General features: G+C 42.7%; 1 protein-coding gene across 1 annotated transcript; it reads left to right on the top strand.

Moving 5' to 3' along the window:
- Positions 1 to 522: 522 nt before the first annotated feature.
- On the top strand, positions 523 to 26,106 carry LOC147646037 (uncharacterized). Its single transcript, XM_086873984.1, has 4 exons — positions 523 to 672; positions 829 to 930; positions 1,154 to 1,256; positions 26,102 to 26,106. The coding sequence occupies exons 1-4, from the start codon at positions 544 to 546 to the stop codon at positions 26,104 to 26,106; spliced, it is 339 nt and encodes a 112-aa protein (XP_086730110.1). The 5' UTR covers positions 523 to 543.
- Positions 26,107 to 26,680: the final 574 nt, after the last annotated feature.

Below are 26,680 nucleotides of genomic sequence, written 5' to 3'. Positions count from 1 at the left end.
GGGCAGCAGCTGAAGCTGTGTGGGCAGCATGAGGCTGGGCAATGCTGTCACTTGCCTTGGCTGGCCTTTGCCTTGGGCGCTGAGGCAGCTCCTCCCAGCTCTTCTGCCTCCTGCTTCAGCTGCCCGAGTGCTTTGGGACAGCCCTTTGGCCTCTGGGCCCTGCGGCAGCTGCCCGGGCTTTCACACCCTTGTGTTCTGCACAGGCCGAAAGAATTCAGAGCCTGACAGGAAGACTAGTGCACCTCCTGTGGGACTTGGACAGTGATGTGGCCAGGATGAGCATTGCTCTCCTGAGCTATATTTTCCTGGATGAAGACACCCCAATATCCCGGCGCAGGGCCCTGCAGCTGGCTGAGCCGCTCCTGAAACTCCTGGACAATGTAAGGCTCTGTGCCCCAGCCACAGCCACTGCCTGCTGCCCGGACACTTTGTGCCCTGTGCATTTGCAGGCCTGCGCCAATGTGGGCCACAAGAAGCCAATGATGAGGTCATTTTTCCTTCCTTCCTTTCATACAGCCTGATAGCCAGGTGCAGCTGCTCTCCATGTCTCTCCTTCGAAGAGTGATGTCTTCAGCAGAAGAAGAAGGAAGAAAGCCCCTGAAGGAACGAGTGTACCAGAGCCTGCTCCCACTCTTTTTCCACTGCCAAGATGAGAATCGGCATGTGGCAGAGGTGAGGACTCCTGGGCTGCTGCTGCGCCTTGGCAGGGGGCTCAGCTGCCTCCTGCCCTGACGCAGGCTTGCAGGCTGCAGCCTCCTCCAGCCCTTGGCACTGGGACACTCCTGTGCCCTGGCTTGTGGGGCCATTTGCGGCTCTGCTGCTCCCCAGGCCTCTCGGACAACGCTCCTTCGCGCGACTGGCTTTCTGAAGAGGCCAGACCTGGAAAAAGCTGTGAGGAAGGAGAAGCTGTGGAAGTTTGCCAAGCTCGTGGTAAGGGCAGCCTGCAAGCGCCAGCCAAAGGCTAGAGAAGTCCCCTGGCCCCGGTGCTCAGTGTGTGGGGCTGGCAGCTGTGCCCCTGCCCACTGCTGCACCCGGGGGCCGCACGGCTTCTCAGGGCTGGCCGGGCACGGGAGTCCGGGACTGGGCGCAGGCAGCAGCGCCCGGCCGAGGGGCAGAGCCCGCGCCAACCCTTCCCTCCTGCCGCTCTCTCCAGCTGGCCGACCACAGGATCCCCTTGGCCGAGCACCTGCGCCGGGCCCTGCAGTACCTGCAGGACCCACAGGAGACCCTGCGAGCGGCGGCCATCAGGGTCATCGGTGAGTCCCGAGCCCGGGCTCCCTCCCCGCCCCGCCGCAGCTCGGCCCCAGCCCCGGCTGGCAGCGGGACCCGGGCCCGGCGGCCTGGAGCCCCGGCTGCCCTCGGGGCTGCTGCTGCCGGCCTCTGGCAGCCGTGCCCTTGGGCTGAGTCAGGATGCGGCAAAGGCCCGGGCTGAGCCCTGCCGGGGCAGGAGGCTGTGTGGCCACAGGGCTGGCAGCGCCGCTGGCGGGAGCTGTGCTGCTGGGACCCTGACAGGCTCTGTGTTCTCAGCGATGGCCGGGGAGCAGCTGAGGGGGCAGCAGGCAGAGCTCCAGGTCTTGTGCAGAGGTGAGCCATGGCAGCGGGCTGACAGTGTTGGCTGTCGGGGGCAGCTGCAGCCCTGGCCAGGCTGTGGAGGGCTCTGCTCCCTGTGCCGATGAGGGGCGGTGTGGGCAGAGCACAGTGAGATTTCAGGGCCACGTGGGGCATTTGTGGCCAGCAGCTTCGGGCTGACCCCTTTGGTCCCTGCTCCCTCCTGGCCAAGGCAAGAGCCGACTGGCATGGCCCTGGCAGGGGGCTCTCGCTGGGCCCCCACAGCTCTGGGATCTGACCGTAGCTCTGTTCGTCTCTCTTGCAGCCCTCGAACGCCTGACGGAGGACAGAAGCTGTGCCGTGTCAGACCTGGCACTTGAAACACTGTATGTCCTCCGGGCCATCCAGTGTGCCCGATATTCCATCCTGCAGAGGATGCAAGACCAAATCCTCAGGGCATGGAGGACACGGCCTCGTCTGTCGGGCTTGGGCTGGCTGCGCTGCTGGAGATGTGCTCAGCGCTGACCTGAGAGGCTCTGTCTTCTGGGGCCACATGGGCCAGCCAGGATTTTTTATTTCATAAGGGTTGTTCTTTTCCTTTTTTATCTTCTTTTTACTATGTAAATAATATAGGATATGTTAGGGCTGAGAGGTTCTGTCTTCTGGGGCCACATGGGCCATCTGTTATTTTTTTTGTCATAGAGATTGTTCTTTTCTTCGTTTCGTTTCCATCTAGTATGTAAATAATATAGGATATGTTCTAAGCCACAAGAGTCCCAAGACCTTTCTTTTGCTGCCCAGGGTGTGCGGGGCATAGGGGAAGAGAGGGAAAAGGGTTCTTGTGTTCAGCAACCTGCCGGGTCGTGCAGTGGTGCAGGGGAAATGGCCAGAAGCCCCTTGGCCTTTGGTGGTTGTGCTGAAGCCACAAGCCCTGTGGCAGGCAGGAAGCGCCATCTGTGTCCTGCTGCCCGTGTGTTGCTGCCGTGATGGCTGAGGAGTTGCTGGAGCTCCTGTGGGGCTGCGGCGCTGCTGCCGGGCCAGGCTGGGGGAGCCCCTGAGGGCACGGGGTGCTGGGAGGCCGTGAAGGGATGAGGGGCTGCGGAGGCCCAGACGGGACAAGGCAGTGGGAAGGCACGAGGGGGATGTGTGAGGGAGTGGGTGGCAGGAGGTTCCAAGGGGACAGAAGGCCCTGGAGGAGCCGGGGTGGTGGAAAGCCCTGAGGAATCGGGTGTCAGAGGCCATAAGCAGCCCCCGGGCAGCCGCCTGGTCCCTTACACCCGGCTGCTCCGGTGCTGCCCCAAAATGTCCCCCAGGCCTGCAGCAGAAGGCCTGGAGGCTGGGACACCACCCCAGCGGGAGGGTGGGGACAGCCCGAGGTGCCCGGGCTGGGCTGGCTGGGGACATGGAGGGCAGGGGGCTGCTGCCAGGCCATGGCCACTGGGTGCCTCCAGGAAGGGGCAGTGGGCAGAGGCAGGGCTGGCGGCCAGCCCGGGCCCTCGCGGCTGCCCAGGCCACGCTGCTGTGACCGAGGCCCCCCTGACACAGAGCTCGGGGCCCACAGAGCTGCTGCCACCATGGGGAGGGTGGCGATGTCTCCTCCGGCAGGGCTGCCCAGTGGCTGCTGCCCAAGCGGCTCTGGAGCCCACAGAAACAGCAGCAGAGTGTGCCCAGGAACAGCATCAGCCCCAACGTCGGCACCTGCGCGCTGAGGCGTCCGCAGCAGCCAGGTGCCAAACAGGGGGAGGCTGTGGGCACAATTGCCTTTGCTTTGGCAAAAGGCTTCAGCAGAGTTGGCCACAATGGCATTCTCTTCACTTGCAGCCTTACAACAACGCTTGCCAGCTTCAGCTGCAGCCTGTGCCTGTGACTGACTTGGATGGCCGTGCTTGAGGCCGAGCTCGCCTTCCACACTCAGGTGTCCCAAGGCAGCGGCATTGGCACCATCCTGAGTGAGAGAGAGAGAGAGAGAGAGAGAGAGAGAGAGTCTGATGGGGCAGGAGCCCTGTGCTGCAGCTGCCCTCCCTCTCTTCTGTCCAGGCACCTTAAAGACACATGAAACCAAATCCTGCACTTGCTTGGAACAAAGGAAGAAGCAGCATGTGCTGAAAAAAAGCAGGGACTTACACAGCTCAGTTTTGCTCTCCACTTGGGCAATCCCAGAATCCCTGAGCACTTGGTGTTGCAAAGTATCATCAACATCATCCAGTCTCCAACCACCCTGCCATGGGCACAGGTGGTGTGCAGGCACAGCTGTCACTAGAACTGGGAGAACACTTTTCCATGTTGACCTTTTCCTCTCCTGGATTTCAAGCAAAGATGAAAACATCATCTGGTGAATGACAGGTGAATAGTGTAGCTCACAGAACTAGGAGTAGGAGTCTCCAGTGGCCCATGGTGTGTCCATTCAACCATTGTTTGATCGTCCAGTTGGAGCTCAGCGCGGTGCAGCCTGGGCACGGGCACCGGGCTGGTCCATTTCAGCATCCCAAAGTCTTGGTGGCTCCCTGTGCACCCATTGTCTCCTGAATCCATTCTAATTCCCAGTTACTGCTGTGCAGGATATGAGAACACAGGAACAGCTTGTTTGGCTCATTCTTGCCTTTGCTGCTCCTGCCTAAAGGAATCATCAGGACTATATGCTGATGGAATGGGATCGCCAAACAGCAGGGACTTTGTAGAGTCTGAAACTAAAACCTTGTCTGACTGTTCAGACACTCTAAAATCCAGGGTGAGAATGACAGCTTTGGTATGGAAGAATCCTAGAAATCTTGACTTGTGATTTTTCTTGTCAAGGCTTTTAATGCCAATGTGGAAACTACCAAAATATTCAAAATTGTTTTCATTGGCAACCCCTTTGAAATGGCATCAGCACACCTCCAGGGGACAGGGTATGACAGTGGGGACAGTACTTGGCAGCTCATGGCTTCAGATGTGGGAGGCAGATATTTTTCCTAGGTACACATTTAAGTTCAAGTTTTCCCATGGTTTGGATTGACTCGTCATTGCAGGTAACTTTAATCAATGCAAAAGGATGTAAAAGCAGAGTTTCTGGAGAATGTGCACTAGGGAGGAAATAGGGAGAAAACCTTGAACACAGCCAGCAGGCTCTGGAAAAATTGATAAAAGTTAAAATTAAAAATAGATGTAGCTTTGTGACTGTTCAGACAGGACTCTTTGTGTCTGGAGGTGATCGTAAAACATTTTAAAATCTTAGGAAATTCGGGAACTCAGAAAGAAAGTGAGGCTTGACAAGCCCTGGGAAAAGTAGGCCCTGGGAAATGTTAGGCCTTGTGCTTGCTAAAGATCATGTGAAACTGCACCTGTGTAATCAATATATGATAAATGATAGAATTGTTAGATGTGATTAGATATAATTATTGTTTAAAGAACATGAGGAACAATGTTAGGGGGCTGGGGTGGGATCACGAGAAATCCATGCTTGGGTAAAAACAATGCATACAATAGAACAATGTAAGTTTAATAATTAATATCTAAGCTGTATAACGATAGAGTATAAAATATGTTCAGCTCAAAAGCAAGATGGGTCAGATTTGGGTCTGTGTACCCCTGACACCCAGAGCTCTTCAATAAAGCACCTGCATATAATCATTGTGTGATGATGTGTGTTCCTGAACTCTAACATTTTGGTGACCCAGATGGGACCTTGTGAGTGCTGCTGAGCGAGCTCGCGACCCGATCCTGCTCCAGCCGGCACTGAGGGATTCTCGGGGAGCCCATCGGCCGCGACCGTCTGCGCTGCTCACAGCGTCCCCAGGAGAAGAGGTAAGGTGCTTTCACTTTGGTTTGGGTGCCTGCCAATAAGACGCAGCAAAAGCTGTGCTTGGTTGGGCTAAAGGAATTCCTGTTGGGATTGCCTGGGCGCCGTCCGTCAGACGACTGCGAAAGCGTCGCAGGTTCGGCATTTGTGGTGTATTGTAGTTGTGACATGGAGAAGCTTAAAGGGGTTTTGGGCAGCAATGCTCTCATAGCAGGTACTTCTCCTTTGGGGTGCTTCTTAGCACATTGGAAACAAGGTCACTTTGGGGAAGAATTACATAAGGCTGAATTGATTTTGGTGAGATCTCCCCATGGAAAAAGACCCCTGTGACACTGTCTCATCTGTTGGTAGCTATAACCTCTCTCTTTCTTTACTTTGTTTTCTTTCTCCTCTCTCTCTCTCTCACTCCCTCTCCTCTATCACATAACACTTGTTATCACTAAAATAAATGTACATTATTGCTGTTGTGATTTCAACTGAAATCCCTTTGTGTCCTTTGTGCCCTCTGAGATCAAAGAAACTTCTCGCGACTCCCACTGGCGTTAGCGAATCGTGACATTTAAACTGGAGTCACGGACAGGATTTCTGACAGACAGAAGGGGCTGCAGGTTTGTTGTGCAGTCTGTATTAGGGGAAAGATGTTTTGCTCCAGCCGCACCCAGCCCGACACTCCCAAGAGAGTGAGCGGTGTCTAGAAAGCAAGGGGGGCAACTCGAATTTCCCACAAACTGCACACGCCGAGGTGAAAAGCACCCCACACTCACTTGAGGGCTCTGTCTGCAGAATTTCACAAATGATCTCTTAGTGCAAAAGGGCAGGAATGTTTTTGTTGTTGTGTGTGTGAATTTTGAGTGCTTGGTGTAGCAAAGAGACAATCAGAATTTTAAACTGAAAGAGTGCCTCCCGAGCAGATTTGGTCTTTTTACCCACACAGGGAAGCAAAAAGCAGTGTGTGTGTGTGTGTGTGGGTGGGTGTGTGTGTGTGTGGGTGGGTGTGTATAATTGAAGTTTATACCTCCCTGTAGTGGTTTTCCCTTTGTAAAAATGACTGAAGAGGGCAGTGCAGAAGTTAAAGCTCCATTTTATGCTCTGTTAGCAAAACACAATGCCAGACCTTCACCAAGAGGGGAAAAGTGGGTGCTTAGTTACTGGTTTAATTTGGAAAATGTGATTGATAGAGTATGTTCTTTACAAGGTGAAATAAAATTTAAACTGGGCAGAAATCAAACTCTACTCTGCTCAGTTTTGGGAGCTTGTTTTACAGCAGCTCTAAAAACTGGCTTTAAGCAAAGAAGTGAGGAAAGAACTAGAATAGACTCCTTCTAAAACTTAGTTGAAATTTTGCAAAAACAATTCAATGAAGAAAAGAGTAAGATCAATCTGTTGTGAGCAGCTCTCCATGATGAAAATTCAAAAATGCTGACTCGCTAAAAGAAACAGAAGAGGGGGAAACCCCTCTCCTGAATCAAATTTACCCTCCAAAAGAGCTAATTCATTCCAGTAGAAATGATGGACCTGTAAAAATGGCAGAAGAAAAATCAGAGAAAGCAAAGGTGTTAGATGCATTGGTTCTCTTAAGGAAAACCCAGACAAGAGAAAAGAAATCTCTCACTGCCAGTATTGGTGGTCACTGGAGATAAAGAAGGGGGTCCCCAGCAAGGTAATAGATGGCTTCTCACTTCAAAGTTGAGTGAAGTTGTTTCTAATTGGCACTGTCCCAAGTTCATTGTATGGAATGCCCCATTGGATAACCCAGCACAGCTCCACAGGCTCTGGGCTGTGAGCCAAAGCCGTCTCCTTCTCAGCTTCTGGGAGTGGAGCCCAAAGAGCCTCAGAATCAGGGAAACTGGGAACTCTGCCTCTCCTGGGTGAGCAGAGAGGCAGAGGTTGCTTTTATTTCAAATGCTCACTAGAGATAACAAAACTGGAGACATACTGATTACAGCAATAGTGTGTAGAGAATATTTGAACAGAAGGTGGGCATGATATTTTAGTAAAGGCCTGTCTGCACAAACCAGCCTTTGGTATAAGTTGTGATATTAAAGGCTCATGTCCTTGAAACTTTCCTGAAGCAGAGAGAATGAAGCAAAACAATATCCTTGTGTATAAGAGAAAAAATGTAAACCTGTGTGGATTAACCAAGAGTAACTTGCTTAGCCCAGGGACCCTGTAAAACCCTATAAAAGTGTGCTGAAGATAGAAATAAACGATGTTCTCCATACTTCTGTGAAGACTAGGCTGAATAGTCTGAGCTGTTTCTCCATAATAGTGGGTCCTATACATCCACTTTTTACTTTTGTAGTTAACACTGGAGCCCAAATTTCTGTGTTGACCAATAAGGACTGGTGCAGGATTTGAGAGCAATATATGGAATAACTAAAGATATTTACCCAGTGGTAGCTAATCCTTGCTCATTGTTAACATCTATAAAAGAGAAAGAGAAATGGTTTACTGTACTTGATTTAAAAGATGCCTTTTTCTGCACACCCCTTGACAAAAAAAGTAGGAAACTGTTTGTCTTTGAGTGGGAAAGTCCAGAAAATAGTAGGAAAACTCAGCTCACCTGAACACGACTCCCACAAGGATACAAGAACAGTCCAACCCTATTTGGAAGCCAGCTGGGGAAGGAGCTGGAGATTTGGACCGAGAATGGGCAAGTACCGAGAAAACAATACCTGCTGTTACAGTATGTTGATGATATACTGATAGCTACAGAAGAGAAAACAACCTGCATAAAGGTACCAATTGAAATTTGAAATCAGCTGGGAATGGGAGGATATAAGGAGTCGAAAGAAAAGGCACAAATTGCCTGGCAGAGTGTGATTTCCCTGGGATGTGAAATCTCACCAGGGCAATGTAAGCTGGGTACTAATTGTATTCAAGCTATTTGTGCTATTCCAGAACCCCAAAACGTGCATGAGCTGCGAGTCTTCCTTGGGATGACAGGGTGGTGCTGCCTGTGGATCATGGACTATGGACTAATTGCAAAAGCCCTGGATGAAGGGGATGAGTGCTGCGGAAAGAAAGAAGACTGCTGTCTTCTCAAGGCACACACATTAAACATCAAGATGCAGTCCTGCAATTGATAAAAGCAATACAAAAACCTGAACAAGTAGCAATTATTCACTGCAAAGGACACCAATCAGGAAACTCCAAAATTTGTGAAGAAAATGGAAAAGCAGACTGGACAGCTCCACAGATTGCTCGAGAAGTGCAAAGAACAATGGCATTGATATCTTTAAAAGTTAATGTATCTCAATTTAATTTGCCTCCAAAACAAAAATATTCAATAGGAGATGAGAAATTGGGGCATTTGCTAAATGTTTTGAGTTTTCAGACAATTTAGGGAATTTTGTGGGATTTTAATGAAATTTTGTGGGAAATTGAGATTTAGGGAATTTCGTGTGATTTTTCTGGAATTTTATGGACCTTTGTGTAGATTTTGTGGGATGTTTCTGGAATTTGTTAAGGTTTTGATGAGATTTAGAGAATTTTGTGGGATTTTTCATGAATTTTTTTTATATTTGAGGACATTTTGTAGGATGTTGCTGGAATTTGGTAGGGTTTTGAAAATAGTTAGGGATTTTTGTGAGATTTTCTGGGATTTTGAGGTAACGAAGAATTTTGAGGGAATTTTCTTAGATTTTCTGTGAATTGATGGAGATTTTGTGGGATGTTTCAGGAATTTCGTTGGGTTTTGAGAAGATTTAGGGAATTTTGTGGGATTTCTCTGGAAATTTGAGGTGCTTATCATAAATTTTGTGGGATTTTTCTTAAATTTTGTGGACATTTGTTGAGATTTTGTCAGATGGTTCTGGAATTTCGTGGGATATTGAGGAAATTTAGTGATTTTTGAGGGATTCTTCTTGAATTTTGTGGACATCTGTGTAGATTTTGTGGGATGTGCCAGGAATTTGGTAGGGTTTTGAGAAGATTTAGGGAATTGTGTGGGGCTTTTCCAGAATTTTGTGGGATTTGGAGGAGACTTGAAGAATTTTGAGGGATTTTTCCTAGATAATGTGGAAATTTGTGGAGATTTTATTGCGACGTCTCTGGAATTTTGTAATGTTTTGAGAAGATTTAGGGAAGTTTGTTGCATTCTATGCAATTTTGTGGGGATTTCCCAGAATTTTTTGCGATATTGAGGAGATTTTGTGGGATGTTTCTGGAATTTTGTGGGATTTTTGTGGGATTTGTACGAGACATGAAGAATTTTTGGGGATTTTTCTTAGATTTTTTTGGAAATTGATGGAGATTTTGTGAGATGGTGCAGGAATTTGGTTGTGTTTTGAGAAGATTGAGGGAATTTTGTGGGATTTTTCCTGGAATTTTGTGGAATTTCTCTAGAATTTTGTGGGATATTGAGGAGATTTTGTGAGATGTTTGTGGGATTTTGAGGAGACTTGAAGAATTTTGTGGTATTTTTCTTGAATTTTGTGGCAATTTGTGGACATTTTGTGGGCTGTGGCTGGAGTTTGGTCAGGTTTTGAGAAGATTCAAGGAATTTTGTAGCATTTTCCTGGAATTTTGAGGATTTCTCTTGAATTTTGTGGAATTTGGAAGAGACTTGAAGAATTTTGAGGGAATTTTCTTGAATTTTGTGGGACATTTGTGGAGATTTTGTGAGATGCCTGTGGAATTTTGTGGGATATTGAGGAAATTTAGTGATTTTTGTGGGATTTTTCTTGAATTTTGTGGACATTTGTGGAGATTTTGTAGGATGATGCAGGAATTTGGTTGTGTTTTGAGAAGATTGAGGAAATTTTGTGGGATATTTCTGGAATTTTGTGGAAATTCTCTAGAATTTTGTGGGATATTGAGGAGATTTTGTGGGATGTTTGTGGGATGTTTGTGGAATTTTGAGGAGACTTGAAGAATTTTGAGGGATTTTTCCTAGATTTTGTGGAAATTGTTGGAGATTTTGTGGGATGTTGCTGGAGTTTGGTAGGATTTTGAGAAGATTGAAGGAATTTTGTAACATTTTCCTGGAATTTTGAGGATTTCTCTTGAATTTCTTGGAATCTGGAGGAGACTTGAAGAATTTTGAGGGAATTTTCTTAGATTTGGTGGAAATTTGTGGGGATTTTGTGAGATGTCTTTGGAATTTTGTAATGTTTTGAGAAGATTTAGGGAATTTTGTGAGGATTTTCCAGAATTTTGAGGGGCTTTCAATAATTTTGTGGGAGTTTTCTTGAATTTTGTGGAAATTTGTTGAGATTTTGTGAGATGGTTATAGAATTTTGTGGGATATTGAGGAAATTTAGTTAATTTTGTGGGATTTTTCTTGAATTATGTGGGCATTGGTGGACATTTTGTGGGATGTTACAGGAATTTGGTTGGGTTTTGAGAAGATTTAGGGAATTGTGTGGGGCTTTTCCAGAATTTTGTGGGATTTGGAGGAGACTTGAAGAATTTTGAGGGATTTTTCCTAGATTTTGAGGAAATTGGTGGAGATTTTGTGAGACGTCTCTGGAATTTTGTAATGTTTGGAGAAGATTTAGGGAATTTTGTGGCATTTTTCTGCAATTTTGTGGACTTTCTCTAGAATTTTCTGTGATATTGAGGAGATTTTGTGGGATGTTTCTGGAATTTTGTGGCATTTTTGTGGGATTTGGAGGAGACTTGAGGAATTTTGAGGGATTTTTCCTAGATTTTGTGGAAATTGGTGGAGATTTTGGGACATCTTGCAGGAATTTGGTTGGGTTTTGAGAAAATTTAGAGAATTTTGTGGGATTTTTCTGGAATTGTGTGGGAAGTTTGTGGGATTTTGAGGAGACTTGAAGAATTTTGGGGGATTTTTCTTAGTTTTTTTTGGAAATTGTTGGAGATTTTGTGAGATGTTGCAGGAATTTGGCTGGGTTTTGAGAAAATTTAAGGAATTGTGTGGGGCTTTTCCAGAATAGTTTGGTATTTGGTGGAGACCTGAAGAATTCTGAGGGAATTTTCGTAGATTTTGTGGAAATTTGTTGAGATTTTTTGAGATGTCTGTGGAATTTTGTAATGTTTTGAGAAGATTTAGGGAATTGTGTGGGATTTTTCTGGAATTTTGAGGGGCTTTCAAGAATTTTGTGGGAGTTTTCTTGAATTCTGTGGAAATTTGTTGAGATTTTGTGAGATGGTTCTGGAATTTTGTGGGATATTGAGGAAATTCAGTGAATTTTGAGGGATTTTTCCTAGATCTTGTGGAAATTGTTGGAGATTTTGTGAGATGTTGCAGGAATTTGGTTGGATTTTGAGAAGATTGAGGGAATTTTGTGGGATGTTGCTGGAATTTTGTGGAATTCCTCTAGAATTTTGTGGGATATTGAGGAGATTTTGTGGGACTTTGTGGGATGTTTGTGGGATTTTGAGGAGACTTGAAGAATTATGGGGGAATTTTTTTAGATTTTCTGGACATTTGTGGAGATTTTGTGGGATATTGCAGGAATATGGTTGGGTTTTGAGTAAATTTGTGGAATTTTGTGAGATTTTTCTGCAATTTTGTGGGATGTTGTGGGATGTTTGTAGAAATTTTGAGGAGACATGAATTATTTTGTGGGATTTTTCTTGAATTTTGTGGACATTTGTGGACATTTTGTGGGATGTGGCTGGAGTTTGGTAGGGTTTTGAGAAGATTGAAGGAATTTTGTAACATTTTCCTGGAATTTTGAGGATTTCTCTTGAATTTCTTGGAATTTGGAGGAGACTTGAAGAATTTTGAGGCAATTTTCTTAGATTTTGTGGAAATCTGTGGACATTTTGTGAGATGTCTGTGGAATTTTGTAATGTTTTGAGAAGGTTTAGGGAATTTTGTGGGATTTTTTTAGAATTTTGAGGAGCTTTTCAAGAATTTTGTGGCAGTTTTCTTGAATTTTGTACAAATTGGTTGAGACCTGAAGAATTTTGAGGGAATTTTCTTAGATTTTGTGGAAATGTGTGGAGATTTTTTGAGATGTCTGGAATTTTGTAATGTTTTGAGAAGATTGTGGGAATTGTGTGGGATTTTTCTGGAATTTTGAGAGTCTTTCAAGAATTTTGTGGGAGTTTTCTTGAATTTTGTGGAAATTTGTTGAGATTTTGTGAGATGGTTCTGGAAATTTGTGGGATATTGAAGAAATTTGGGGATTTTTTTGGCATTTCTGTGGACATTCGTGTAGATTTTGTGGGATGTTGCAGGAATTTGGTTGGGTTTTGAGAAGATTTAGGGAATTGTGTGGGGCTTTTCCAGAATTTTGTAGGATTTGGAGGAGACTTGAAGAATTTTGAGGGATTTTTCCTAGATTTTGAGGAAATTGGTGGAGATTTTGTGAGACGTCTCTGGAATTTTGTAATGTTTGGAGAAAATTTAGGGAATTTTGTGGCATTTTTCTGCAATTTTGTGGACTTTCTCTAGAATTTTCTGTGATATTGAGGAGATTTTGTGGGATGTTTCTGGAATTTTGTGGCATTTTTGTGGGATTTGGAGGAGACTTGAGGAATTTTGAGGGATTTTTCCTAGATTTTGTGGAAATTGGTGGAGATTTTGGGACATCTTGCAGGAATTTGTTAGGGTTTTGAGAAAATTTAGAGAATTTTGTGGGATTTTTCTGGAACTGTGTGGGAAGTTTGTGGGATTTTGAGGAGACTTGAAGAATTTTGGGGGATTTTTCTTAGTTTTTTTTGGAAATTGTTGGAGATTTTGTGAGATGCTGCAGGAATTTGGTTGGGTTTTGAGAAGATTTAGGGAATTGTGTGGGATGTTGCTGGAATTTTGTGGAATTTCTCTAGAATTTTGTGGGATATTGAGGAGATTTTGTGGGACTTTGTAAGATGTTTGTGGGATTTTGAGGAGACTTGAAGAATTATGGGGGAATTTTTTTAGATTTTCTAGACATTTGTGGAGATTTTGTGGGATATTGCAGGAATATGGTTGGGTTTTGAGTAAATTTGGGGAATTTTTGAGATTTTTCTGCAATTTTGTGGGATTTTGTGGGATGTTTGTGGGATTTTGAGGAGACTTGAAGAATTTTGTGGGATTTTTCTTGAATTTTGTGGACATTTGTGGACATTTTGTGGGATGTGGCTGGAGTTTGGTAGGGTTTTGAGAAGATTGAAGGAATTTTGTAACATTTTCCTGGAATTTTGAGGATTTCTCTTGAATTTTGTGGGATTTCGAGGAGACTTGAAGAATTTTGAGGGATTTTTCTTAGATTTTGTGGAAATTTGTAGACATTTTGTGAGATGTCTGTGGAATTTTGTACTGTTTGGAGAAGTTTTAGGGAATTTTGTGGGATTTTTTTAGAATTTTGAGGAGCTTTTCAAGAATTTTGTGGCAGTTTTCTTGAATTTTGTGGAAATTGGTGGAGACCTGAAGAATTTTGAGGGAATTTTCGTAGATTTTGTGGAAATGTGTGGAGATTTTTTGAGATGTCTGGTATTCTGTAATGTTTTGGGAAGATTGTGGGAATTGTGTGGGATTTTTCTGGAATTTTGAGAGGCTTTCAAGAGTTTTGTGGGAGTTTTCTTGAATTTTGTGGAAATTTGTTGAGATTTTGTGAGATGGTTGTGGAATTTTGTGGGATATTGAGGAAATTTAGTGATTTTAGTGGGATTTTTCTTGAATTTTGTGGACATTTGTGGAGATTTTGTGAGATGTTGCAGGAATTTGGTAGAAATTTGAGAAGATTGAGGGAATTGTGAGGGGCTTTTCCAGAATTTTGTGCGATTTGGAGGAGACTTGAAGAATTTTGAGGGATTTTTCTTAGATTTTTCTGGAAATTGTTGGAGATTTTGTGAGATGGTGCAGGAATTTGGTTGTGTTTGGAGAAGATTTAGGGAATTTTGTGGCATTTTTCTGCAATTTTGTGGACTTTCTCTAGAATTTTCTGTGATATTGAGGAGATTTTGTGGGATGTTTCTGGAATTTTGTGGGATTTTTGTGGGATTTGGAGGAGACTTGAGGAATTTTGAGGGATTTTTCCTAGATTTTGTGGAAATTGGTGGAGATTTTGTGACATCTTGCAGGAATTTGGTTGGGTTTTGAGAAAATTTAGAGAATTTTGTGGGATTTTTCTGGAATTGTGTGGGAAGTTTGTGGGATTTTGAGGAGACTTGAAGAATTTTGGGGGATTTTTCTTAGTTTTTTTTGGAAATTGTTGGAGATTTTGTGAGATGTTGCAGGAATTTGGCTGGGTTTTGAGAAAATTTAAGGAATTGTGTGGGGCTTTTCCAGAATAGTTTGGTATTTGGTGGAGACCTGAAGAATTCTGAGGGAATTTTCGTAGATTTTGTGGAAATTTGTTGAGATTTTTTGAGATGTCTGTGGAATTTTGTAATGTTTTGAGAAGATTTAGGGAATTGTGTGGGATTTTTCTGGAATTTTGAGGGGCTTTCAAGAATTTTGTGGGAGTTTTCTTGAATTCTGTGGAAATTTGTTGAGATTTTGTGAGATGGTTCTGGAATTTTGTGGGATATTGAGGAAATTCAGTGAATTTTGAGGGATTTTTCCTAGATCTTGTGGAAATTGTTGGAGATTTTGTGAGATGTTGCAGGAATTTGGTTGGATTTTGAGAAGATTGAGGGAATTTTGTGGGATGTTGCTGGAATTTTGTGGAATTCCTCTAGAATTTTGTGGGATATTGAGGAGATTTTGTGGGACTTTGTGGGATGTTTGTGGGATTTTGAGGAGACTTGAAGAATTATGGGGGAATTTTTTTAGATTTTCTGGACATTTGTGGAGATTTTGTGGGATATTGCAGGAATATGGTTGGGTTTTGAGTAAATTTGTGGAATTTTGTGAGATTTTTCTGCAATTTTGTGGGATGTTGTGGGATGTTTGTAGAAATTTTGAGGAGACATGAATTATTTTGTGGGATTTTTCTTGAATTTTGTGGACATTTGTGGACATTTTGTGGGATGTGGCTGGAGTTTGGTAGGGTTTTGAGAAGATTGAAGGAATTTTGTAACATTTTCCTGGAATTTTGAGGATTTCTCTTGAATTTCTTGGAATTTGGAGGAGACTTGAAGAATTTTGAGGCAATTTTCTTAGATTTTGTGGAAATCTGTGGACATTTTGTGAGATGTCTGTGGAATTTTGTAATGTTTTGAGAAGGTTTAGGGAATTTTGTGGGATTTTTTTAGAATTTTGAGGAGCTTTTCAAGAATTTTGTGGCAGTTTTCTTGAATTTTGTACAAATTGGTTGAGACCTGAAGAATTTTGAGGGAATTTTCTTAGATTTTGTGGAAATGTGTGGAGATTTTTTGAGATGTCTGGAATTTTGTAATGTTTTGAGAAGATTGTGGGAATTGTGTGGGATTTTTCTGGAATTTTGAGAGTCTTTCAAGAATTTTGTGGGAGTTTTCTTGAATTTTGTGGAAATTTGTTGAGATTTTGTGAGATGGTTATGGAATTTTGTGGGATATTGCGGAAATTTAATGATTTTTGAGGGATTTTTCTTGAATTTTGTGGACATTTGTGGAGATTTTGTGAGATGTTGCAGGAATTTGGTAGAAATTTGAGAAGATTGAGGGAATTGTGAGGGGCTTTTCCAGAATTTTGTGGGATTTCGAGGAGACTTGAAGAATTTTGAGGGATTTTTCTTAGATAATATGGAAATTGGTGGAGAGTTTGTGGGACGTCTCTGGAATTTTGTAATGTTTTGAGAAGATTTAGGGAAGTTTGTGGCATTTTTCTGTAATTCTGTGGGGCTTTTCCATAATTTTCTTTGATATTGAGGAGATTTTGTGGGATGTTTCTGGAATTTTGTGGGATTTTTGTGGGATTTGGTGGAGAGTTGAAGAATTTATGGGATTTTTCCTAGATTTTTTTGGAAATTGGTGGATATTTTGTGAGATGTTGCAGGAATCTGGTTGGCTTTTGAGAAGATGGATGGAATTTTGTGGGATTTTCGTGGAATTTTGTGGAATTTCTGTAGAATTTTGTGGGATATTGAGGAGATTTTGTGGGATTTTGTGGGATGTTTGTGGGATTTTGAGGAGACTTGAAGAATTTTGTGAGAGTTTTCTTGAATTTTGTGGGAATTTGTTGAGATTTTGTGAGATGGTTCTGGAAATTTGTGGGATATTGAAGAAATTTGGGGATTTTTTTGGCATTTCTGTGGACATTCGTGTAGATTTTGTGGGATGTTGCAGGAATTTGGTTGGGTTTTGAGAAGATTTAGGGAATTGTGTGGGGCTTTTCCAGAATTTTGTAGGATTTGGAGGAGACTTGAAGAATTTTGAGGGATTTTTCCTAGATTTTGAGGAAATTGGTGGAGATTTTGTGAGACGTCTCTGGAATTTTGTAATGTTTGGAGAAGATTTAGGGAATTTTGTGGCATTTTTCTGCAATTTTGTGGACTTTCTCTAGAATTTTCTGTGATATTGAGGAGATTTTGTGGGATGTTTCTGGAATTTTGTGGGATTTTTGTGGGATTTGGAGGAGACTTGAGGAATTTTGAGGGATTTTTCCTAGATTTTGTGGAAATTGGTGGAGATTTTGGGACATCTTGCAGGAATTTGTTAGGGTTTTGAGAAAATTTAGAGAATTTTGTGGGATTTTTCTGGAACTGTGTGGGAAGTTTGTGGGATTTTGAGGAGACTTGAAGAATTTTGGGGGATTTTTCTTAGTTTTTTTTGGAAATTGTTGGAGATTTTGTGAGATGCTGCAGGAATTTGGTTGGGTTTTGAGAAGATTTAGGGAATTGTGTGGGATGTTGCTGGAATTTTGTGGAATTTCTCTAGAATTTTGTGGGATATTGAGGAGATTTTGTGGGACTTTGTAAGATGTTTGTGGGATTTTGAGGAGACTTGAAGAATTATGGGGGAATTTTTTTAGATTTTCTAGACATTTGTGGAGATTTTGTGGGATATTGCAGGAATATGGTTGGGTTTTGAGTAAATTTGGGGAATTTTTGAGATTTTTCTGCAATTTTGTGGGATTTTGTGGGATGTTTGTGGGATTTAGAGGAGACTTGAAGAATTTTGTGGGATTTTTCTTGAATTTTGTGGACATTTGTGGACATTTTGTGGGATGTGGCTGGAGTTTGGTAGGGTTTTGAGAAGATTGAAGGAATTTTGTAACATTTTCCTGGAATTTTGAGGATTTCTCTTGAATTTTGTGGGATTTCGAGGAGACTTGAAGAATTTTGAGGGATTTTTCTTAGATTTTGTGGAAATTTGTAGACATTTTGTGAGATGTCTGTGGAATTTTGTACTGTTTGGAGAAGTTTTAGGGAATTTTGTGGGATTTTTTTAGAATTTTGAGGAGCTTTTCAAGAATTTTGTGGCAGTTTTCTTGAATTTTGTGGAAATTGGTGGAGACCTGAAGAATTTTGAGGGAATTTTCGTAGATTTTGTGGAAATGTGTGGAGATTTTTTGAGATGTCTGGTATTCTGTAATGTTTTGGGAAGATTGTGGGAATTGTGTGGGATTTTTCTGGAATTTTGAGAGGCTTTCAAGAGTTTTGTGGGAGTTTTCTTGAATTTTGTGGAAATTTGTTGAGATTTTGTGAGATGGTTGTGGAATTTTGTGGGATATTGAGGAAATTTAGTGATTTTAGTGGGATTTTTCTTGAATTTTGTGGACATTTGTGGAGATTTTGTGAGATGTTGCAGGAATTTGGTAGAAATTTGAGAAGATTGAGGGAATTGTGAGGGGCTTTTCCAGAATTTTGTGCGATTTGGAGGAGACTTGAAGAATTTTGAGGGATTTTTCTTAGATTTTTCTGGAAATTGTTGGAGATTTTGTGAGATGGTGCAGGAATTTGGTTGTGTTTTGAGAAGATTGAGGGAATTTTGTGGGATTTTTCCTGGAATTTTGTGGAATTTCTCTAGAATTTTGTGGGATATTGAGGAGATTTTGTGAGATGTTTGTGGGATTTTGAGGAGACTTGAAGAATTTTGTGGTATTTTTCTTGAATTTTGTGGCAATTTGTAAACATTTTGTGGGATGTGGCTGGAGTTTGGTCAGGTTTTGAGAAGATTCAAGGAATTTTGTAGCATTTTCCTGGAATTTTTAGGATTTCTCTCGAATTCTGTGAGATTTGGAGGAGACTTGAAGAATTTTGAGGGAATTTTCTTAGATTTTGTGGGACATTTGTGGAGATTTTGTGAGATGCCTGTGGAATTTTGTGGGATATTGAGGAAATTTAGTGATTTTTGTGGGATTTTTCTTGAATTTTGTGGACATTTGTGGAGATTTTGTAGGATGATGCAGGAATTTGGTTGTGTTTTGAGAAGATTGTGGGAATTTTGTGGGATTTTTCTGGAATTTTGTGGAAATTCTCTAGAATTTTGTGGGATATTGAGGAGATTTTGTGGGATGTTTGTGGGATGTTTGTGGAATTTTGAGGAGACTTGAAGAATTTTGAGGGATTTTTCCTAGATTTTGTGGAAATTGTTGGAGATTTTGTGGGATGTTGCTGGAGTTTGGTAGGATTTTGAGAAGATTGAAGGAATTTTGTAACATTTTCCTGGAATTTTGAGGATTTCTCTTGAATTTCTTGGAATTTGGAGGAGACTTGAAGAATTTTGAGGGAATTTTCTTAGATTTGGTGGAAATTTGTGGGGATTTTGTGAGATGTCTTTGGAATTTTGTAATGTTTTGAGAAGATTTAGGGAATTTTGTGAGGATTTTCCAGAATTTTGAGGGGCTTTCAAGAATTTTGTGGGAGTTTTCTTGAATTTTGTGGAAATTTGTTGAGATTTTGTGAGATGGTTCTGGAATTTTGTGGGATATTGAGGAAATTTAGTGATTTTTGTGGGATTTTTCTTGAATTATGTGGACATTCGTGGACATTTTGTGGGATGTTACAGGAATTTGGTAAGGTTTTCAGAAGATTGAGGGAATTGTGTGGGGCTTTTCCAGAATTTTGTGGGATTTTTCTTTGATAATGTGAAAATTGGTGGAGATTTTGTGAGATGTCTTTGGAATTTTGTAATGTTTGGAGAAGATTTAGGGAATTTTGTGGCATTTTTCTACAATTTTGTGGAATTTCTCTAGAATTTTCTGTGATATTGAGGAGATTTTGTGGGATGTTTCTGGAATTTTGTGGGATTTTTGTGGGATTTGGAGGAGACTTGAAGAATTTTGTGGGATTTTTCCTAGATCTTGTGGAAATTGTTGGAGATTTTGTGAGATGTTGCAGGAATTTGTTTGGGTTTTGAGAAGATTCAGGGAATTTTGTGGGATGTTGCTGGAATTTTGTGGAATTTCTCTAGAATTTTGTGGGATATTGAGGAGATTTTGTGGGACTTTGTGGGATGTTTGTGGGATTTTGAGGAGACTTGAAGAATTATGGGGGAATTTTTTTAGATTTTCTAGACATTTGTGGAGATTTTGTGGGATATTGCAGGAATATGGTTGTGTTTTGAGTAAATTTGGGGAATTTTTGAGATTTTTCTGCAATTTTGTGGGATTTTGTGGGATGTTTGTGGGATTTTGAGGAGACTTGAAGAATTTTGTGGGATTTTTCTTGAATTTTGTGGACATTTGTGGACATTTTGTGGGATGTGGCTGGAGTTTGGTAGGGTTTTGAGAAGATTGAAGGAATTTTGTAACATTTTCCTGGAATTTTGAGGATTTCTCTTGTATTTTGTGGGATTTCGAGGAGACTTGAAGAATTTTGAGGGAATTTTCTTAGATTTTGTGGGACATTTGTGGAGATTTTGTAGGATGATGCAGGAATTTGGTTGTGTTTTGAGAAGATTTAGGGGATTTTGTGGGATTTTTCCTGGAATTTTGTGGAATTTCTCTAGAATTTTGTGGGATTTGGAGAAGACTTGACGAATTTTGAGGGATTTTTCTTAGATTTTGAGGAAATTGGTGGAGATTTTGTGAGGCGTCTCTGGAATTTGGTAATGTTTGGAGAAGATTGAGGGAATTTTGTGGCATTTTTCTGCAATTTTGTGGACTTTCTCTAGAATTTTCTGTGATATTGAGGAGATTTTGTGGGATGTTTCTGGAATTTTGTGGGATTTTTCCGGGATTTGGAGGAGAGTCGGAAAATTGTGAGGGAGTTTTCCTGGATTTTGTGGAAATTGGTGGAGATTTTGTGAGATGTTGCAGGAATTTGGTTGGGTTTTGAAAAAATTTAGGGGATTTTGTGGGCTTTTTCTTAAATTTTTTGGGAATTTGTGGAGATTTTATCAAATGTTTCTGGAATTTGGTTGGGGTTTGAGAAGTTTTAGGGAATTTTTGGTATTTTTCTGCAATTTCCTGGGATTTTTCTTGAATTTTGTGGATGTTGAGAAAACGTGAAGAATTTTGTGGTGTTTCACTGGATTTTTTTCTGGAATATTTCTGGAGTTTTTTCAAATTTGATTTTTGGGATATTTTTGGAATTTAGTGGAATTCTGTGTAATTGCATCAGATTTTTCTGTAATTTCTGGGGTTTTTGTGGATTTTTGTGAATTTTTAAAGAATTTTGTGGGATATTTAAAAGCTTTAGGGATTTTTGTGGGATATTTCTATAATTTTGTGGGATATTTCTGGAATTTTCAGGATTTTGAATCTGTTTGGTGAATTTGGTGGTATTTTTCTGGAATTTTGTGGGAATTTCAGGAAGTTTTGGGGGATTTTTGTGGAATTTTGTGGAGTTTTTCTGGAATTTTGTAGGATTTTGAGAACATTTGGGGCAATTTTTATGAAGATTTTGATAAAAAAGCTGGGAAAAGAAGTGTTAAATCTGCTGAAATTTCAATAAACAATGGAGAAAAGCAAAATCATATAAAGGGACCTAAACTGCGCGCTAAATCCGCATAGTTTGGCCTAACATCAGCCAAATGGGGTTAAAATCATCCCAAGGAGTCCAAAGTGCAACCACCAGGGCATAAAAATGCCCAAAGCGGTGTCAAACCCACTCCAAATGGCCTAAAATCACCCTGGGATCTCCCAAATGGGTGCAAGGTCCACCCTGAAAGTCGCTGGTTTTGCCTCAAATCACCCAAAGGGCCCCAACATCAGCCAAAGTGGCCTGAAACGCCCAAAAGGGACCTGAAATCACCCGAAAAGGGCTCGGTTCCAGCGGCACCGGGACTGGGAGCGAGACCCAGATGGAGACCGAGACCGAGACTGAGGCCTAGAGCGGGCCTGAGACTGGGACTGAATCCAGCACCGGCACCGAGAGCGGCACCGCTCCGGGACCGGGACTGAGACCGGGACCGGCACCGCTGCGCCATTGAGATCGACACCGGGACCGGAATCGGCTCCGGGAGTGCCCCGGGACTGCTCCGAGACTGAGAGCGAGGCCAGCACAGGGACTGGGATCAACACCAGGAGCGCTCCCAGAGCAGAACAGGGATCTCCGAGTGTTCTCAGTGTGGGAAGAGGTTTCCCAACAGATCCATTCTCTTCCGGCACTATCGGATTCACAGGGATGAGAGGCCTTTCCGCTGCCCCGACTGCAGGAAGGGCTTCAAGCACAACAGCAACCTGGTCAAGCAGCGGCGCCTCCACAGCGGGGAGAGGCCCCACGAGTGTTCCCAGTGTGGGAAGAGCTTCTCACAGAGCTCTCACTTGACCCGACACCAACGGAAGGGAAGCCCTGCGAGTGCCCCGAGTGCGGGAAGAGCTTCGTGCGCTGCTGCAGCTCCATCCCTCACTGGAGGAGCCACCTTGGGCACATTCCTGGAATCCACCTTGGCAATACACCTGGCTGCTTATCCTTCTCCTTTGGCCACAGTTTGCTTCTCATCTCCATCTCTTTGCACTCCAAAAGCCAGGAGGGATCCATCTGTCACCTCAGAACAACTCAATCCCACGCAAAACAGCTCCATTTGACCCCAAAAGGGCTCGATCCCAACTCCAAAGGGCTTGTTCCACCTCAGAAAATCTCAATCCCAGGCTAAAAGAATGGATCCGAAGAAATGCACAATGTCATTTATAACCTACACAACAGTAAGTGAGTAGAATTTTGCCCCTTGGAAGAAATGCTCCAGAGTATATAAAAATACAATATTGGGTTTCAATTACTTATGCTGAACAGCACTGGAAGAAATCCAGGTTGGAATTCTAATACCATTTCAGAGTGTCTTCGTTCTTGCTCCTCTAAGAACATAAAAGCAATGATGCATTGACAGTCAAGGCAATGCAAGATAAATGCAGTCTTAGGAAAAACCTAGAGATAATCCAAGTAAATTTGGAGAGCACACATTTCTCTATATGTTGTACAGTTCCAGACATATTGTTGTAATAAATATCTTTCCCATGGCATCAGTAATTACAGGAGCATGCAAGTAAAATGATCATTGCCCTCTCCCCCCCCAGTTTTACTCTTTAAATAGATCTTTTAGAGATCAATGTACTTACCAAAAAGAGGACTGAGGGGTTATTTGATCATAGTTTCTAACTGCCTTCTCAGGGTAAAAGTACAGGATATGAAATAACTCTTTCATCTAGCAGCAAACAATACTATGGGTACAAAAGATACAAAAATTCAGGAGAAAATACTTATCAAACTTTTTTTTTTTTTTTTTTTTTTTTGTAATGTGGAGTGAATGGCCAGTAAATCAAAACATGAAGAAAAGAGTAGATGCCTCATAACTCAATGTCATCAAAGCCAGACTGAATGCTTCTGTGGAAAATCCCAAGCACTAGGTCTAAGTTGTGGCCTTGCAATCAAAACTAACCGATGTGACTGGCCCTAATCGCTTGTGTCTTTAAAACCAACTTCTCCCTCTAATTTGCATTTCTACCTTGCCTTGTATAATGCTGATAGTTTTCATTCACCTATTGAAATACTTCTTCAATTCAAAGCAATGTATGTATTTGACCGTGAGAAATGCACAAACAAGGCTGGGAAATATTTTCATATGTATCCTCTAATTTGGACAAGTAGATACACGGATAAAAGCTGAGATGGGCCAAATAAATTTAGCAGAAGCATGTGAGGACATAATCAGCAGAGTCTGCTGGTGATGCAGAATTGTAGAGGTCAACACTAAGAAAAAAAGTCAAGCTGGACACAAGAATAGGTTTGGACAGAAGTGGGGGGAGAGCAGCCCTACAGAAAAGGATCTGGGGGAGTTGGCTAAAGAGGAGTCAGCAGTGTGCCCCCAGGGAACGTCATGCTGGGGCAAATGAAACACAGCATCATTAATTGGTCAAAAGGGGGAATTACCCAGCAGTGCTGGCAGCTGGGGGAAATGAGGCTGAGCAGCAAACTCTTTGCTCTCTCCAAACACCTGAGGAAGGCAAGGTGCTGATCTCTTCTCCCCGGTATCCAGTGATAAGACAGATGGGAATGGTTCCAAACTGAGCTAGATGAGGTTTAGCAAGCATTTTTATCAATAGACATGGGTCAAACACTTCCTAACAGGCTTCCTAAAGAGATGATTGATGGTTCCAAGCCTGTCTGTTTGAGAGGTACTTGGACAATGAGCTGAATAACATTCTTAACATTTTGCTCAGCCCTGAATTGATTCAAGCAGCTGAAGGAGGCCATGGGACTGCTGGAGACCATGGATAGGATCAGAGGGCTGGAATACCTCTCCTACGATGACAAGCTGAGAGAGTTTGGTTTGTTCAGCATGGAGAACAGAAGGCTCTGGGGCAACCTTAAAGCACCTTAAAGGGGGGCTCCAAGAAAGCTGGAGAGACTTTTAAAGGACATGTAGTGATAGGATAAGGGGAAATGGCTTGAAACCAAAAGAAAGTACATTTAGATGAAATGTTAGAAATTCTTTAGGGTGAGGCTGGTGAGGCACTGGAACAGGTTGCCCAGAGAAGCCGTGGGTGCTCCGTGCCTGAAAGTGTTCAAGAGCAGGCTGGACAAGGCTTGGAGTAACCTGCTCTAGAGGAAGGTGTCCCTGCCCGTGGCAGCGTGATTGGAACTAGATGATCTTCAAAGTCCCTTCCAACCCAAGCCATTCTATGATTCTGTCATTCTATGACTGGTGTAGGACTCTTCCAACTGAAATAGTTTTTTCTACTTTTTTTTGTTGTGTGACCTTCATGACTCACTGCTCAGCTCACTGAGGCAATCTGCCTTCCCAACAGGAACAGAAATGGAAAGCCCCATGAAACACTCATCTTAGATGATTTCACACAGCTCAGTCTCCTGGGAAAATACGGCTTAGCAGCTTTTCCAGTCCATGCACAGTTCTTCATTGACATAATGCATGAATTTGAAGCAGGGCCATCACCTCAGGGTTACTGTAAACTTCCAGACATGGGTGTCACAAGAAACATCGGACTCATATTTGTATTCCAAGTCCATCAGTCTAAGAAAACAGATCTCCTTGCAGAACCACTCTATATCTCAAATATTGAGCTGCCTGCCTTTGCAGGAATAGCTCAAATTGTTCCTGTGGGAAGAAATGCCCTCATACGTAACTTAAATATATACTTTTACAGGAACTTGATCTCAAAGTATGGCTGAGTGGAGCACTTGGTGCTTAAAATGGCAGCAAACTTGTGTTAGTGCTATTCACAGATAGATCCATCCCGAGCAATTCCTTTGATCCTTAACTCTTTCACACTCCCATCCTTGTCATCTCCCTGCTTAGCTGCCTACAGACACTCCATCTTAAAATTCAAATAGTTATGTTATTGGAGACACCTTTAATTTTCTGACACCTCTACTTCTCTGACACCTCTCCATATTTTTCTTTGCTGTTTGCCACAGACCCTGGAGCACTGTCCCATTCCTGCCCCTCCCTCCTCTCCTCCCCCCAATCCCAGACGAAAAATCCTATTTTAAGAAAAATCCTATTAAGAAAAAATCCTATTTTTTCTTATCTTCCATCCTCTTGTCTTTTTCCACCTCCATATATGCATCTAGAGACATACACACTATTTTTGTTTGGCTGTGGAAAGTTTGTCTTTTCAGTTCCTTACAAAGTATTTGAAAAGATAGCATTTTTTTGCATTTAATTAAAGGCCATAAAATATCCCAAATGATGCCTTAGAGAAAAAGGCAGCAAACACTGTTGAAAGTCCTGGCTTGTGGTCACTGATGGAAATCCAGCCCCTTAGCCAAGTGGAAGGGGCATAGCCCATGTATTTGGAATGACAGTTCTGTGTTCTCTTGGTTAGATTGTGCTCCTGTTATGGAATAAACTGATGAAGTCCTCCAAGAAAGATGAAGCTGTGGTTGGTTGTTTGGGCTTTTAAAAATGATGATTTTTAAATGACACATTGTGGCATCTCCCTATGGCCACAGACTTGCAGCCAGAAGTTACACAGAAAAAAAGGACTGTAGTCTGTCTGCTTTCAAATGTCACACCTGCACTGTGTGAAGAACTCCTGGTGACATTGAGGCCATTTAATTTTGGACCATCTCTTCCTGTTATATGGCAGAGACTAATAACTTTGAACAGTAGCACAGGTCCCGGCAGGTGCCTTGTTCTCCTTGGGCAGCCTTGGCGAGGGGCAGGAGCTTGTGGGCACAGGTGGCTGGTGTGCTTTGTGTGCCTTGTGTGCCTGGCCTGGTGTGGGTTTTGTGCTTTGTGTGGCCTGTGTGCTGCTGGCTGTGGCTCCGAGTCCGCTGTGGCCATAGGCAGCCCTGGTGGCCGGGCTGTGTGCTCTGCGTGTCTGGGCTGTGTTGGTGAGGCTGCGGGGCACGGCAGGAAGGTGAGCGCTCCTGAGAGGGGAAGCAGCGCCTACGGCCAGAGCGCCCTGAGAGCGCCCGATCCCGCCTGATCTCGGAAGCTCAGCAGGGTCATGTAAATCATGTAGGACTTTTCTCCTTAACATGAGTATCCTGGGGATTTCTCAGAGCTGTTTTAAAGGAAAATACAGAACAAAGTCCTGGATTCCTTCTTTATGTTCCTAGAAAACCTTCTGCTAAGCTGCTTGCCTGTGTCTTCACTATCTAGCCTGAGACTTGGGTGACTAATCCTATTAATTAAGGCAGCATTATGATTAATAGCTCCTTGGATCAGTTAAAGGTAGATAACATGTTGGAGTCTGAGTGTGTCCCCTTGTTTTTAATACTTACTTCTAGGATTCAAAGAAACACTGAATTTCATATAATACGAAATTCATGAGCATGTTTTCATGGTGATACATGAAAACAAATGTTAAAGTTAGATAGGAAAAGTGTGAGTGTGTAGATTAGAAAGTTTTCTAAATCACTGGGTGAAAAAGTAGTTTAGAGAACAAGAGACAAGATGGAGGATTTAGGGTTTTTCTCTTGTCCTTCTTCTTTCTTCTTCATGTTCTTCTCCTAGGGGTTTTTGGGTAGTAGGAGGTGATTGGATAGAAAATACCGTAGTGCAGCACACAGGTGTTGGGTCGTTGGGTCACTAAGAAAAATAACTTCCTGCAAAAGCTTACTAAATCTCCACCATTTCCCACTAAATCCAAGAAAAATCCCTCAAAATGCTTCAAGTCTCCTCCAAATCCCACAAAAATCCCACAAAATTCCAGAAACATCCCACAAAATCTCCTCAATA

This window comes from Cyanistes caeruleus, unplaced genomic scaffold (assembly GCF_971803275.1).
Source record: "Cyanistes caeruleus unplaced genomic scaffold, bCyaCae1.hap1.1 HAP1_SCAFFOLD_130, whole genome shotgun sequence".
Lineage (NCBI taxonomy): Eukaryota > Metazoa > Chordata > Aves > Passeriformes > Paridae > Cyanistes > Cyanistes caeruleus.
The sequence above is the reverse complement of the archived record's forward strand: the minus strand, read 5'-3'. Positions and strand labels throughout refer to the sequence as shown.

Coding starts and splice junctions, on each gene's coding strand:
- LOC147646037 (XM_086873984.1), top strand. CDS start 544: ATGTCTCTCCTTCGAAGAGTGATGTCTTCAGCAGAAGAAGAAGGAAGA. Junction 673..828: donor AGAATCGGCATGTGGCAGAG/GTGAGGACTCCT, acceptor GCTGCTCCCCAG/GCCTCTCGGACAACGCTCCT. Junction 931..1,153: donor GGAAGTTTGCCAAGCTCGTG/GTAAGGGCAGCC, acceptor CGCTCTCTCCAG/CTGGCCGACCACAGGATCCC.